The 15,483-nt window shown below is 34.4% G+C and overlaps 1 protein-coding gene and 2 long non-coding RNA genes across 3 annotated transcripts; 1 reads left to right on the top strand and 2 right to left on the bottom strand.

Moving 5' to 3' along the window:
* Nucleotides 1–428: 428 nt before the first annotated feature.
* Nucleotides 429–2,360, top strand: LOC149647071 (uncharacterized). Its single transcript, XR_016371872.1, has 2 exons — nt 429–1,273; nt 1,343–2,360. It is a non-coding gene; the product is annotated as an uncharacterized LOC149647071 (long non-coding RNA).
* Nucleotides 2,361–5,763: 3,403 nt separating this feature from the next.
* LOC149647070 (uncharacterized) lies at nt 5,764–6,531 on the bottom strand. Its single transcript, XR_016371871.1, has 2 exons — nt 6,341–6,531; nt 5,764–6,247 (listed from the first exon to the last, which is right to left on the bottom strand). It is a non-coding gene; the product is annotated as an uncharacterized LOC149647070 (long non-coding RNA).
* Nucleotides 6,532–14,361: 7,830 nt separating this feature from the next.
* On the bottom strand, nt 14,362–14,838 carry LOC149647069 (uncharacterized). The gene has a single exon (XM_089849584.1). It carries the CDS (start codon nt 14,836–14,838, stop codon nt 14,362–14,364), a length of 477 nt encoding a protein of 158 aa, XP_089705710.1.
* Between the last annotated feature and the right edge of the window lie 645 nt (nt 14,839–15,483).

Raw genomic sequence — 15,483 nt, 5'->3', positions numbered from 1 at the left:
CCCATTGCAAGGCGTTTTTTTTTCCGCTTAGCTTGTTCTCGAGTAACCATTTTAAATAGTCAAGAATGGCTGTCACAATAATGTATTTAATAATATATTGCAACGGGTTTTGCAAATATGTTTGTTACACCCAGCAGTTCACAAGGAACTTTTTAAGAACTCTTTGAATTGGCAAAGGTACACACAGAACCCTTTAAATTTGCAAAGGTACACAAAGAAACCCTTGAATTTGCAAAGGTACACAAAGAAACCCTTGAATTTGCAAAGGTACACAAAGAAACCCTTGAATTTGCAAAGGTACACAAAGAAACCCTTTAAATTTGCAAAGGTACACAAAGAAACCCTTGAATTTGCAAAGGTACACAAAGAAACCCTTGAATTTGCAAAGGTACACAAAGAAACCCTTTAAATTTGCAAAGGTACACAAAGAAACCCTTGAATTTGCAAAGGTACACAAAGAAACCCTTGAATTTGCAAAGGTACACAAAGAAACCCTTGAATTTGCAAAGGTACACAAAGAACCCTTTGCAAAACACTCAGATTTCAATGATGTAGGTAATAATGAAATGTGAGTAATAAAAAATAGGCTTATCATAAACTTTAACAAAAGGAAAATTGGAAAGAAAAAAATAATTGAGCACAAACGATGTATGAAGTTGGTTTAAATAACCAACTTATTAACCCATAAAATACTTCTAAATATAATTTGAAGTAATAGATATAATTAAATACAGGTTTTTAATAGAGGAATACGAACCTTAAGCCTGGCTTCGGAAAGTTGCCGCCTAAAAGTGAACTTTGAAGAGGCAGAGTTCGTAAGGGTGTAGCCCACTCGATCACGCAAGTGCGTGCAACTTGCGTGATCGAGTGGGGCAGTGAGCTCAAAAATAGGATAATGTGCTCCCTGAGTGGGGTGTGGTAAGGGCGAAAAGCCGAAAAAAAGTGAACTTTAAAGAGGGGGAAGGTGCCCTATTAAAAATCAAAATAGCGGCTGTATGTAAGGAAGTTTTACTAGTTAAACCTTGGTTAAATCTATCACATAAGGGTAGTTTTTAGGTTTTAACGGGCAAAATTATAATTACATTTATATCATAGAATTGAACGTTGTTGAACAAACGATTATTCTCCTTTTGGAGTATATAGAGTTTGTAGAAAGTGGCAGAAAGAGATGTTAGTGGAAAGAGCCCAAGTCTTAAAGTATAAGTATGCAGTCATAAAAGGGAAGAAAACGGTTTAAAAATTAAAGCAATTTGCTTGAAAACAATGACATGAGGTGAGATGTTTGTTTGAATATTTTTGGAAATTTCAAAACATGCTCCTGCAAATCTGTGTTTTATGTCAGGATTGGTTATAAACCCAGATTTCCCATTCATGGGAGCTTCACCTGATAACAAAATTTCTTGCGAATGCTGCGGTCTTGGATTATTAGAAATCAAATGCCCTTATTCAGTAAGAGAAATAAAAATAGACGAGTATGCAACTACGAAATCTTCATGCTTGGAATATTGTTAACAAACGAAGAAGTATAAACTGTCCTCTAGTTACGCTTACTATTATCAAGTACAAACCCAAATGATGATCCGTGATAGAAGTTATTGTGATTTTTGTCATTTGGACACTGAATGAAGTCAAAATTGAAAGAATTTTATCTGACTGAACTTTGGGAAGAAATAATTCAAAAATGTACAAAAAATTTTTTACAAGTGACCCAAATGATGATCCGTGATAGAAGTTATTGTGATTTTTGTCATTTGGACACTGAATGAAGTCAAAATTGAAAGAATTTTACCTGACTGAACTTTGGGAAGAAATAATTCAAAAATGTACAAAAAATTTTTTACAAGTGACCCAAATGATGATCCGTGATAGAAGTTATTGTGATTTTTGTCATTTGGACACTGAATGAAGTCAAAATTGAAAGAATTTTACCTGACTGAACTTTGGGAAGAAATAATTCAAAAATGTACAAAAATTTTTTTACAAGTGCATATTATTAGAATTGGTTTGTAAGCATTTTAGAAGAAATGTTCTCTATAATGGCATTAGAGAAATTCCAGTGAACTCTCTAGCCGCAATTGTAAAAATCTGGTCAATAAAAAGTATTGTTATTGCGGTAAAGGGGAAGAGGGGAGAATGATAGCTTGTGATAATGAGAACTGTGATAGAAATAGTTTCATAATAACTTTCATTACATATCTTTAAAAATTACAAAGGCCCCAAGTACAAAATATTTTCTAAAAACCAACCCAAAAACCGAGGTAGAGGTAGACCAGGAAAGAAAAAGTGATAAAACTTAATTTGTGATAATTTTTATTCCTTCCACCTTAATTGTGCAATAAAAAATTTAAAATTTGCAAAAATATACTATGAACATCTTAAATCTAATCAAATGGTACTACAGAATTGATGGAAGGCAAGTATAATAAACGGTCCTCGTTTCATTTGATTGTATTTTTTGAAGTCTTCATAAAAATTTATATTTTCTATGGTTAGATCAGTTTGAATTTCGGCAGTTTTGTATGTATTATTGCTTGTCTGACTCGATGCCTCCACCATTTCAACATTAGCTTGAACAGATGCATTTAAAAAAGTGGTACGCATTGACAAGCAACTTCAGCTCTTCCAGAATCTTCAATTCTGTCTTCAAGAATGCTTATTTCCATAATCACAGAATCATCTAGACTGTCTACCGTTAACACAGAATCATCTTGACTATCTTCCGTTAACACAGAAACGAAGAGATCATTTCCCAATGATGACATTGAGATCGCATTTTCACTTTTTGATTCCAATTCTCTCTTCTTCTCAGAACGCTCTAAATACCGATTATGTAAATCTAGTCTAGATTTTGGAGATCTTAAGCTTTGCACACTTCTATATCCCAGGAAAAGTGATGGAACCCAATCAGGGTGCGTCTCATCTTCCAAATTTGATGGTTTTCCTAAATTAAAATACATTGCATTAATGAAAAAATTTTAAAACTTGTACCATTTCTTTAATTTTAGTATTTCTTACCTGAAATAAAATGACGACTACATATTCTATGCCATTTCTGTATTAGATCAAAAGTTGAAAATTTTTTTTCAAGGTGAAGGGCGTTAACCCAAGCCTGCCTTCTTTTACGCGAAAGTTCTTCAATATAAGGCCCATATTTCTTATTTACACAAGGAAAACAGTAAAACGAAATCCCCTTATCTTTTTCCGTGCGACTTTTACACTTAAAAACTGAACAATAAACCATTTTTAACTAAAATAATAATTAAAATTGCTAAGCCTGTGCCACTCTATGAGGATTTTAAAGGAAAACTCATTTGTCGTCTGCTACGTCAGACTCACTCAGAATCTGGCAGCCCGAAACCGGAAATAAGCACAGGACAGTGGACATTGTCTAATAAAATTTTAAAATGTCCCATAACTTTTTTTTAAACTATGGACAGTTTGACCAATGAGTATCCCGAAATTTTGATATCTTGACTATGGAGAAGCGACAATATTTTGGCACGCACACTCCAGTTACAATGTCCTATAAATTTTCGAGTCAAATAGGGGGTCACTGGACACACGTCCTATAAGAAATATTTCTTATTTCCAACCCTGATTGCAAACCAGCAAAAACAATTTTGATTGGTCGGTTACGAAAGTTCTAAAGACCACCACTAACCTAGCTAGCGCTGAAGACGAATTATTGGGGGCAGCACTGTAGAGCGTCTTTTTTCAAAAAAATTAATAATCATAACTGTCAAAAAATATAAATTTAATAAACCAAAACTTTTTAAAATGTATTAAACCAAAAATATTTAAAAATGTAATAAAACAAAAAATATTTAAAATGTAACAAAATAAACATTAATAAAACTTGTTAAAAGTGTTTGAGATAAATTATAAATCTGGGGTCCATTAGTTAACAAAATAAGGTGTGCTGTCATTACTTTCCTTGGAAAATCACTGTTAACGACAGTGCTTTTTCTTATGTTTAATAGTTTGCAAGATAAACAAAGATGTTACGTTGGCGAGAAATATGTGGATATCTTCTGTAGAAAGCGTGGTTTTTCATAAAGCCTTACCTAATTTAAGATTTTAATCATTTGGGTAGAATTATTAGTTCAAAATATTCCTAAATCCAATTACAGTCAAAGCTTCCTGACATTTAAAATGTAGTTTGGTCTAAAAGCTATAAGGAGCTAACAACTGGCTAGGGGGAACAGATAGTCTGACGTCACACAGCCCCTCTCTGGTTGGAATTTTTGCGAGTAGAATACTGTTTCCAACCGTTAGGGGGGATGAAACTCCAGTAAGAGATAGAAGGGTGTGACGTTTCAGGGTCAGAACTGTTAGCTCCCTATTGTCTCCGTCATGAGTTCCCATATCAGAAGGGGAAAAGAAGTATTATATTCTTCCCCATAATATTTATCAAATTATTATTAATTTATTAATTTCTTTATCAACTTGCGTTAATCATTTCCTTCCTAACATAACTAATTAAAAGATTATTAATTTCTTTATCAACTTGCGTAAATCATTTCCTTCCTAACATAACTAATTAAAAGATTATTAATTTCTTTATTAACTTGCGTTAATCATTTCCTTCCTAACATAACTAATTAAAAGATTATTAATTTCTTTATCAACTTGCGTTAATCATTTCCTTCCTAACATAACTAATTAAAAGATTATTAATTTCTTTATTAACTTGCGTAAATCATTTCCTTCCTAACATAACTAATTAAAAGATTATTAATTTCTTTATCAACTTGCGTTAATCATTTCCTTCCTAACATAACTAATTAAAAGATTATTAATTTCTTTATCAACTTGCGTTAATCATTTCCTTCCTAACATAACTAATTAAAAGATTATTAATTTCTTTATCATTTCTTTATCAACTTGCGTTAATCATTTCCTTCCTAACATAACTAATTAAAAGATTATTAATTTCTTTATCAACTTGCGTTAATCATTTCCTTCCTAACATAACTAATTAAAAGATTATTAATTTCTTTATTAACTTGCGTAAATCATTTCCTTCCTAACATAACTAATTAAAAGATTATTAATTTCTTTATCAACTTGCGTAAATCATTTCCTTCCTAACATAACTAATTAAAAGATTATTAATTTCTTTATCAACTTGCGTTAATCATTTCCTTCCTAACATAACTAATTAAAAGATTATTAATTTCTTTATCAACTTGCGTTAATCATTTCCTTCCTAACATAACTAATTAAAAGATTATTAATTTCTTTATCAACTTGCGTTAATCATTTCCTTCCTAACATAACTAATTAAAAGATTATTAATTTCTTTATCAACTTGCGTTAATCATTTCCTTCCTAACATAACTAATTAAAAGATTATTAATTTCTTTATCAACTTGCGTTAATCATTTCCTTCCTAACATAACTAATTAAAAGATTATTAATTTCTTTATCAACTTGCGTTAATCATTTCCTTCCTAACATAATTAATCAAAAGATTATTAATTTCTTTATCAACTTGCGTTAATCATTTCCTTCCTAACATAATTAATCAAAAGATTATTAATTTCTTTATCAACTTGCGTTAATCATTTCCATCTATTATTATTATTATTAGTTCCAAACCATTGTTTGTTGGATGGCTCACTAATAGTGGTTTTGTTCGAAACTGAGCTTCATTCATGAAATATTACATATAACCACAATTAATATAACTTGTTAAAAGTGTGTTTGAGTTAAATTATAAATATGTAAACTATTAATTAAGAAAATAAGGTTTGCTGTCAATACTTTCCAGAAAATCACCGTTAATGGCAATAGTATTTATTGTATTTAATAGTTTACAAGGTAAACAAACGTGTTACGTTGGTGAGGAATATGTGTATAAATCTTCTGTAGTGAGCGTTGTTTTTCATAAAGCATTACCAAATGAAACATTTTAATCATTTAGGTAGAATACAAGGTTTTAATTAATACAATGGAACCCTGATTTGAGTAAATAAATAACGGCATTTTTAACTATCACTACTGTTACCTATGCTTACGAAATAAATAAAGCATAAATTCATAGCATAATACAAAGCAGACTTCGAAGACAGAGCATATATGAGGAAACCAGGATGGGAAATAAGATTGACGGGCCTGGTGCACTATGGATATTGTTTTGACCAAGGCTTAGAGAAATTAATTCACCATGGCTGCGCACCACGATTAGAAGCATTAAAGGGGCTGAAGCGACCAAGGCTTAGCGCAATTTCACGGGTTTCACCGCCTTAAAAAAAGTGGCAAGTTTAGAAACAGATTGTGGGACAATAGAAAGGTGGAAAATTATGAAATTAGGCTTATATTAAAACTTGAAACCTACTTTATATTATATTTAAAATCTATCCATCAGCAAATCCTCAAAAAATATGAAAATGACAACGATAAAGGACCCACTCTCAAATTTTTTCCCCTTAAAAAAATGGCGACCACAAACGGGGTATTTGTCACGGCGGCAATATTAAAGCAGTCTTATCTCACTACCGATAGGGCATTTCAACCAAAAGGCATTAAGAAAAAAACAATCGGATTAATATGACGCAACTAAACGCAAAAAAAGGCCAATTTTGGTCGCGCTGCAATTTTCTAGTAAATCAGTCTATCCATGCTTAAATAACGCAAATTGGGGTAATTTTGAAAATTTAAAATTAAACATACTTAAACTTAAAATTAATCAATGAAAGCTGGAAAGCACAAATACTAAATATGAGGCTTTCATTTGAAACCGTTTTCAAATCAAACAAACGTATAGTTATTTCATGACGGCTTCCACAAAAAGGCTATCTGTTAAATTTTTCCCATGTTATTTCTATGGAAAATTTCATGATTTTCATCAAAATATCGTAAAATTTTTATGGAAATGAAAACCACCCTTAGCAACTTTATTTTTTATAAGAAAAACTAATGGATGGATCTTTTTGAAATTTTAACCACATATTTAGGTCCCGAATTGTAGTTCTGTGGAATTTTTTCAAAGCAGTTAATACGATACAAAAAAAGTTATAACCAATCAAAAAACCATCCTTATACATTAAAGTCGGTATGAGGTCTTATCTAAGAGAGCTATCGCTCTCCTAGAATCCTGCCAAGGTTATCTAAAAATCTCAATAATTTAACGTTACTACATCTGTTTAGGGATGAACCGGTACCAAAAACGGATTTTTGTAGGAAGAATGTTGAACGTAGCAAGGTTATCTAAAAATCTCAATAATTTAACGTTAATACATCTGTTTAGGGATGAACCGGTACCAAAAACGGATTTATGTAAGAAGAACGTTGAACGTAGCAAATTCCGTATCCATCCTCGACTACTTTGTATGTTTTGATGGGAGTGGCCTATAATTTCAAAACTCGCGCTCGCCATCTATCGGCCTTATCTCGTTTATTTTGGGCTTTTAATATAGACACTGCATAAGGTAAGTAAATAATAATAATAACTTATAATTGTACTACAATTCTGATTTTAGTATAAAGAAAGAAAATCCAGATAATTAAAGACACTACTATTTAAATTAAATTAAATATATTCTCAACTTTAAAACTTAATTCCACTAAATCGGGAGTTATATCGCATTGTTGTCCACTTTGCCTTTTTTACCACTGGCGCAATTTCGAAAAAATAAAATAAAGAAAAAATTATTTAACCACGAAAATAGAGATAAGAATGACATTTTCGACCACTAGAAGTCGCTATATACATAAATTTGTGGGTGGAGTCAAAATATAAGCATATGAAGTTTCACAATAAAGTGTGCGACGATGGTACTAGAGGCTAAAGCTATGATTCGACGTTCTTAGTACATAAATCCGTTTTTGCTCGGGGTTTCCCGATAGTATCGGATCGGTTGCTTTAATATGATACTAAACCGATACTCGTTTAAAATGCGTTATATGGCGCTACGTGCCATTTTTATGTCTTTCAGTAATGTATTGATGGGGATAAATTGGATAATACATTTCAGTGAATGTCATTCGTGATGATTTCTCATTTATATAAAAAGTACCTGAATTTAGTTTATTTAAGAACCAAGTTTAATAGAAGTTTATGGATAAAAGGGCCTCTCAGTATATACTAGTTAAAAAAGACAAGCAGTGCAGGTATTATTTTGGAAATACCTCTAAGCATTGTACTTAGTAGTATAATCCACGAAATTGAAATTAGTCTTAAAATTATTTCCAAGTATTTTTAATACATATGTAAATGGCACTGTCATACTAAAAATATCGGTATCGTCTGAAGTATCGGGTTTTTGGATCATAGTGAGTAAATATAGGTATTGATCGGTATCGGTTCATGTTTGCACCGGTATCGATCAGTATCGGGTTAAGACTGGTATCGGCCATCTCTACATCTGTTAGCTCTACTATATTCATCACATCTGTTTGTGCACAAGTCTATATCATCTGTATGTATGTGTTAAGTAAGTATAAACTGTCGATGCATTGTCAAAATTAAGCAACGGTCCATGAGCTGACGACATTGCCAGTGGTAATTTTCATCCGCTATCACTATTTAGTTTATAACGAGGATTATTGTTTTGAAGAAACTTACTTGAATTTTGAAAAGCCTGTTTTTGGAACTAATGGCAAAGATAAATTTAACGGCATGGTTTCTTATATTCTTATTTCAACGGAACTCTGGTATTTTGGCCCTTTGTTTCCCAGATGAATAACCCAATTTTTTGAGCATAAATGGTATTTTTCAAGATAAAGGGTAAGAAAGCCTATATTAGCAGGGACTAGTTTCCTTTGTTGCTACATACGCGAAACAGGGTAAGTGCTAAATTTATTATTGCGGAACTACTTTTCCCAAATTTTCGGAATAAGACTTAACAATAAGTATACACGACAATTTCTAAAACCGCTTTTAGGAAATTGTACCTAAAGCGAGAACTAAGCCTTGTGGCTTTTTTAAAATGTATAAAAGGGTGGGATCTAACCCATATGCCACAGGTAACCGACAACGCCCTAAACTAACCCAGTGAGCACATACGAGAAAGAGGGTCGGAAAGACCAAATTCTCCGTCAATCCCCCTCCCCATTGAAAAACGGTACTGAGCTGTGGCTCCGTATCAGAATTTCGCGTGTGACCAATCGAGGGGTTAGTTACTTAATCAGGTGTACAAAACCGTAGAAATGGTTTCTAGAATTCTTAGAAAATTATCAGTAATAACATGCGTTTTTGGCTTAATCAAAGGTAATCAGAAATCCCCGATAATCACTTGAAATCACGTGAAATCTCAAGAAAATCAGAAAAAATCACATGATTTGCCAGTAATTTTTTGTAATCACCTCGGTAATCACACATTTCATGAAATCATCACACATAATCAATTGAGGAACTCGAAAATCCAAAATAAAAATTGTAATCTGTTGAAATAGAAATAATCACTGCATTCATCGCAATTCACGAAGAATCCAGTGGTAATTACGACATTCACCAAAAAGTCTCCGGAATTCAAACAAAAATCGCAAGTAATCTGCGGCAATAACGGGAAATCAGTGAAAAGATGGCCGAAAACACCTAAAAAAATCGTAATCAACGGAATTCACATAAAAATTCAGAAACTACAAATCAGGTGTACAAAATTATGGCGAATGACTGGTCCCTCGTGAGCAATCGGCTCATCAGAGAGGGAAAAAAAACAGAGAAGCTTTTTTACGGGCAGTGTTCTTAACAGATCACGTGACGTCTTTCTACTTGGCTGTGCGCCAAGGTAGGTGCGCGTGAGATAGAATTCGGGCTGTGCCGCTATCCGTGTTTGACTCTCCTTCTTATACGTGCTCACTGACTAACTATTCCCGTTAACCTCAGAAAAATTCCATGGATAGGAGAAATTGAGTAAAACCGTAACGTCATGGAGTGAAACTCAATTAACAAGTGGGTAGAGAAAACTCTACGCAGAAGGGTTTGTTCCCAGGTATCTATTTCAAATTAGGAATGGGTTTGAAGAAACTTCTTTCGTTGCCATGACAATGCCTCAAAACAAAGTATTATAAAACTAATCGCAATGAAGAGAAATATAATAATCTTATCCAGTTGTAATGTAGTCCTTGAGCATATTGCTTCAACGTGAAATGTGATATCAAGGTTTTGAATCCCATAGTCGAGTCATGATAAATTATATCAAATCCCAGTCTAGTTCTGATATATTATTTCTATTAGTGCAATTAAGAGTTTCACTTTACATAGTTATATTACAAAACGTATAATAAAGTAATTTCTAATAAGAATAAGAATAAACGATACTTGCAAAGTATAAAACTTACAATGCTCACCACGAAAATGACACAAAGTAACAATACTTTTAACTTTTGGTTTTTGGTTTTTGTTTGCTTATCTGCTTTAGTCCAATCACCTGTCTACTCTAAACTCTAAATCGGTAAAACACCACTAGACGCCGCTTTCTACTTAAAATTCCATGTCATCGAGTTAAGGATAAATATTTTGGACTCTATAGGCACCAAGCCTTAAGGCAGTTATTGGAATAAAACTGCTAATGTATAGTATTATTTTGGGGTAAATTATGTGGAAAAAATCTCATAAGAAAAAATGCTATACTTTGAAAAGAGGAACTAAATTAAAATATAATTAAAAAATCTGAGCAAGCAAAGAAAGCTCCGCAATTTTGGTGTCTACTCAAATGGGATCGCGATAAAAGAGCAAAATATTGGTGAATTTGATGCTAAGCCATAGGAAAATTTCGACATAGTCAAAAATATCGGATATTTAGGACCTTTCATGAAATTATAGGATAATATAGGACAGTTTCAAAAATATAAATATGGGAATTGCTTCTGTGGGTTTTAGCAGATGAAAATAAAATAATGCTGATCAGCTATATAGCAGCGTACGCCCGTATGAAACCCGCCTAAGTTCTTTTGAAAACAGTCATGGAAGATGTCGAGAACGAACTCCGCCTACTCACTCAGCAATCAGCTTGAGCTAAAAGCGCATTTGCGAACGGGCATTTAAAATTCCCGAGTTATCCAAAAACGGATTCAATTGCTTAATGACCGAGTCCTGGCTTAATTGTCCTTGTTGCTTCAGATGTTCAATCTCTTGAGAAAAGGCGTTCCTTTGTGCTCCACTCTAAGAAATTGGAGTGTGATTTAACACCTTTATAAGTAGTTTATATGGGTCCAAATTTGACACCGTTACAGGTGTTCATTTACACCCCTGAAAGGGTTTAATAACACTTATTTGAGCAATTGGTGGCAAAGATAAGTATAAAATTGTGCAACAGAGGTTCAGTTTAACACCTTTTTAACTCTTATATCGCACTGAAAGTGAATTTTTACTCTCATATTAGTGTTGTGCAACTCCTTAAAGGGTGCGGCATAGCACCTTTCAGAGTGTCGCTTCACACCTTTAAGAGTGTAGCTTCACACCTTTAAGAGTGGGAGATTATTTCGTAGGATAGTAGTAGAAATTCTAGTACTTTTCCTAGACTTAAGAGCAAAACCGATGACGTAAAAAACACTATAGTAGCTACATTTTGACCACTCATGAGGTATAACTCAAATATCGAGTATGGTTTTCCTGTTTAATTAAACTTTGATTATCCGCCATTCCGCAGTATTATTAGCAATCATTGCTATATTAATAGCAGGGTTCCATCTTGAGAGAACTTCATCACCTATGGGGAGGAAAGTTCTTACACGCAGAACTATACCTCTTTAAGCGAGGGTTGTTGCGTATATAAAGTCATTTTAACGGGTTGATAAACTTCTGAAAAAGGCAGAAAGTTTTCTATTCGTACAAATGCATAGGGTATTAAATTAGTTTTGGAGGCTATAATATTCAAGCAGTAGATATAGACGTTCTTGTTAAATTTAATAATGTCTTTTCACTAAGAGTTTTTCGAGCACCAGAAACGCGTTTGATCTAATTTGCACTACAGATTTTACAAAAAAAAAATCCATTTAGTACTCTAATTTTTCTCAAAATAATGATAAAACATGTCACAAAACCAAGTGCCCCACTTTGGATTCTCAAGCTGGCCCTACTGTGAGGCCAGTATCTAACCTAGTCTCGTTTTTTAAGAGTATCGCTTAATACCTGTAAGAGTGTCGCCTAACACCTTTTATGAAGGTACAACACCGCCAGATTACCAATTTCTTTGTTAATTTTATTTAAAGGATAAAACTGTTTTCTTTCATGAATATTATCTTAAAGAAAAGGTTTAACAAGTACGTTTATCAATAATTTTTTACTGTTTGTATTGACTTTAATATTAAAACATTAATGGAAAATAAATGAAATACCTTATTTAAGAAACCAGCAGTATTATAATTTTTCATGTTTAATTTCGAACGGTGCTTTAATAGTGTTATTTTACACCGAATTTACACTTTAAATTGGCCTCTAAAAACTCAAGGTAATAAAACACTCTTTTGGGTGTTTTTACGGTGTTTACACCGTTTTAACACCTTTTTAACACCTTTTTAACACTTCCATTTCTTAGAGTGTCCTCTAATGAAATATTCTTTGGAAGATTGTCTCTCTTCAGCGGTCAATGGTGTTTGGAATTTTTCTGATTCAAGTTCTCCCCCTTTTCGGACGAACTTATTAACCCATGCGTAGGCGAATCTTCTCATTTGCGCGCGAACTCCAACGGGAAACTGTAGCGTGCTGTAGTTTGCCAAATCCAATATTTGCTTTTCGGAATCTTCATTAACCTTCACCACAAACTGAGGAGAGCAATCTAAGAAATTCTTTCTCATTTGGGCCTTGTACTCGATCTCTTCTTCTGGTTCCAGTTCCTTCGCCTGTTGATCAGGCCACTCTTCTCTTTTCTTCGATAGCCAGAAAGGACCTCTCCACCATGATAAGATGTTTACTAACTCTACAACCTTTGGGCCTCGAGTAAGAAAATCCGATGGTTTCCTTTTCCCTTACAATAGTTCCATGAATCAGGTTCGGTCATATTCTGAATCTGCTCCACTCTGTTCGCTACCATCGGTTTCCATTTTCTTGAGATGCCATGAATCCACTTAATCACAGTTTGCGAATCTGACCAAAACTGCATTTTTTCGTTTGTGGGTTTGAATATCTTGTTGATTCGGTTGGTTAATTTGGCGCCTACTAACGCTGCATTTAGCTCTAGAAGGGGTACGGATAGTTTTTTGATAGGAGCCACTCTGGTTTTTGCGGCTCTCAAAAATGTCGTAATTTCGCCCCCATGCAATTCAACTCTCGAGTATACTGATGCTCCGTAAGCTGCCTCACTCGCATCGCAAAAGCAATGCAACTCTCTGGTTTTTATTTTTGCTTCTCCCAAGTCGGCCAGGCAGTGTCTTGGAGTAGATATCAGGTATAAATCTGGTAATTCTGAGAGTCATATTTTCCACGCTTTTGAAACATGCTCTGGGAGGGGATCGTCCCAATCTTTTCTTACTAGCCATAACTCCTGGAACATAATTTTCACTCTAATTGTAAATGGCGATAATAGACCGAGGGGGTCGAAAATCTTGGTTCACGGGTAGTTGAGTGGTTTTCAAAAGAGCGTTTTGGAATAAAGCGGTTCCCAAAACAGTGGTTTGCAATACCGCGGTTGCTGTTTCCGCGTTTCTCAATACAGCGCTATGTCCCAAAACAGCGGTTGCTGTTTCAGCCCAAACTATAATTGATAGGGAGGGAAATCTCTATTATATTAAGTATATAGAACAAAGAACAATATTATGCAAAAAGGAGTAATGTTATATTGGAAGTAAATATAAAATATAATTTTTTGGAAAAGGCATATTATTTTTCGAAGTCAATGAAGATAAACAACAATATTTTGGAAAAGGCGTACGAAACAACGCTCAAGATATAAACGCTGTAATCAAAATGCGCTAAAACGAGAAATGGCTATAATAGAGAGTTTAAGCATCCCCTAAACGCGTACGTGTAGCTACCTTCCACAGTGCATTAGACCAATGCATTGTCAAAGGTGGCTACACGTACGCGTATAGGGGATGCTTAAACTCTCTAATGGCAAACGCGTTTTTGAAAAAGCCGTTTTGGACAATGCTGTTTTGACAACACGCCCATTTGATAGCATACCGAAAAGCTTCGCTGCGGATTTCAACAAGCTTTTTATTGTTTCGTTTAATTCTGGAATACTTTTTATCAAGGCGTCTACTTAATATCCGAAAGTATCATTTTTATCGTTCCAAACCACGCCTAATACCATTTGACTTTTTAGACCATTTTTTTGCGATAGGCTTCTCTGAATTGGGCGCAGTTTCCCAATTTTCTCTCTGGATTCTCTTTACGACCTCGCCCGAACTTGTTCTCCATTTTCTAAGCGTCATTTTCGCAGATGACATGATGATTCTTGCTTCTTGGGCTCTTTGCTAGGCTGAGCCATCGTTGTCCTCTCCACTTATAAAATCATCCACAAACATATCATGATAAAGCCTTTGATATGTTTCTGGAAACTCTCGTTCGTGCTCCTTTGCGTGCAATTTTACCGTGGCTCCCAGGTGGTAAGGGCTAGACGTGAGCCCGAACACGACCCTCGTCATTCTATAAATAGTCGGTTCTTCTCTTGCTGGTAACGCGAAAGGCTCTGGTTGCCATAAAAAACGTAAAGCGTTTCTGTCGTCTGATGCGATACTAATTTGTAAAAAGGCTTGCTCAATGTCAGCTGTCAGAGCCACTTTGTGCATTCGAAACTTTATCAGAATATCGAAAAGGTCCGGTATTAAATTTGGTCCAGGTATCAACGCATCGTTCAATGAAAGGGCATTTCCTTCGTGCGATGACGCATCGAATACTACTCTTAGTTTGGTTGTTTCTCTCTCTATGTTCACAACCGGTTGATGAGGCATGTAGTAAACTGCGCTCTCTGTCTCTATCTTGTCATTCGGTACTCTCTCTATGATACTCCTTGCCTCGTAGTCTTCAATTACTGACTTGTATTTTTCGAAAAGGTTGAAATCGTTACGAAATCTTTTGCATAGTCCTTATAATCTCTTTCCGGCCAATTTTCGGTTGTCTCCTAATTTATTTTTATCTTCAGTCCAACTTGATAACGACCGTCCTTCAGTTTTACCGTACTCTCGAATTTGGAAACCGCTTCTTTCTCACGATCATCCATTGTTTTTTCACCCATCTCTGCTAGTCCGCTTGATTCAAGCTCCCAAAACAATCTTAAACTATCGCCAATGTCGTCATTAGGCGAAGTTTCCATAATTAGGTTGACTGAGCCGGTTTGCTCCTCTAGTTCTGTAGTCATGACTCTCGAATTTGGAAACCGCTTCTTTCTCACGATCATCCATTGTTTTTTCACCCATCTCTGCTAGTCCGCTTGATTCAAGCTCTCAAAACAATCTTAAACTATCGCCAATGTCGTCATAAGGCGAAGTTTCCATAATTAGGTTGACTGAGCCGGTTTGCACCTCTAGTTCTGTAGTCATAAGCAGGCAAGAAGCTGACGTCGGTCCTTGAAGTATCCATCCAAAAAGACTCTCCAT

Source organism: Phalangium opilio, unplaced genomic scaffold (genome assembly GCF_054372755.1).
Source record: "Phalangium opilio isolate 3A_F unplaced genomic scaffold, DU_Popi_V2 ptg000089l_1, whole genome shotgun sequence".
NCBI classification, from domain to species: Eukaryota; Metazoa; Arthropoda; class Arachnida; order Opiliones; family Phalangiidae; genus Phalangium; species Phalangium opilio.
This window is presented reverse-complemented; position numbering and strand designations above follow the sequence as displayed.

Coding starts and splice junctions, on each gene's coding strand:
- LOC149647069 (XM_089849584.1), bottom strand. CDS start 14,838: ATGCCTCATCAACCGGTTGTGAACATAGAGAGAGAAACAACCAAACTA.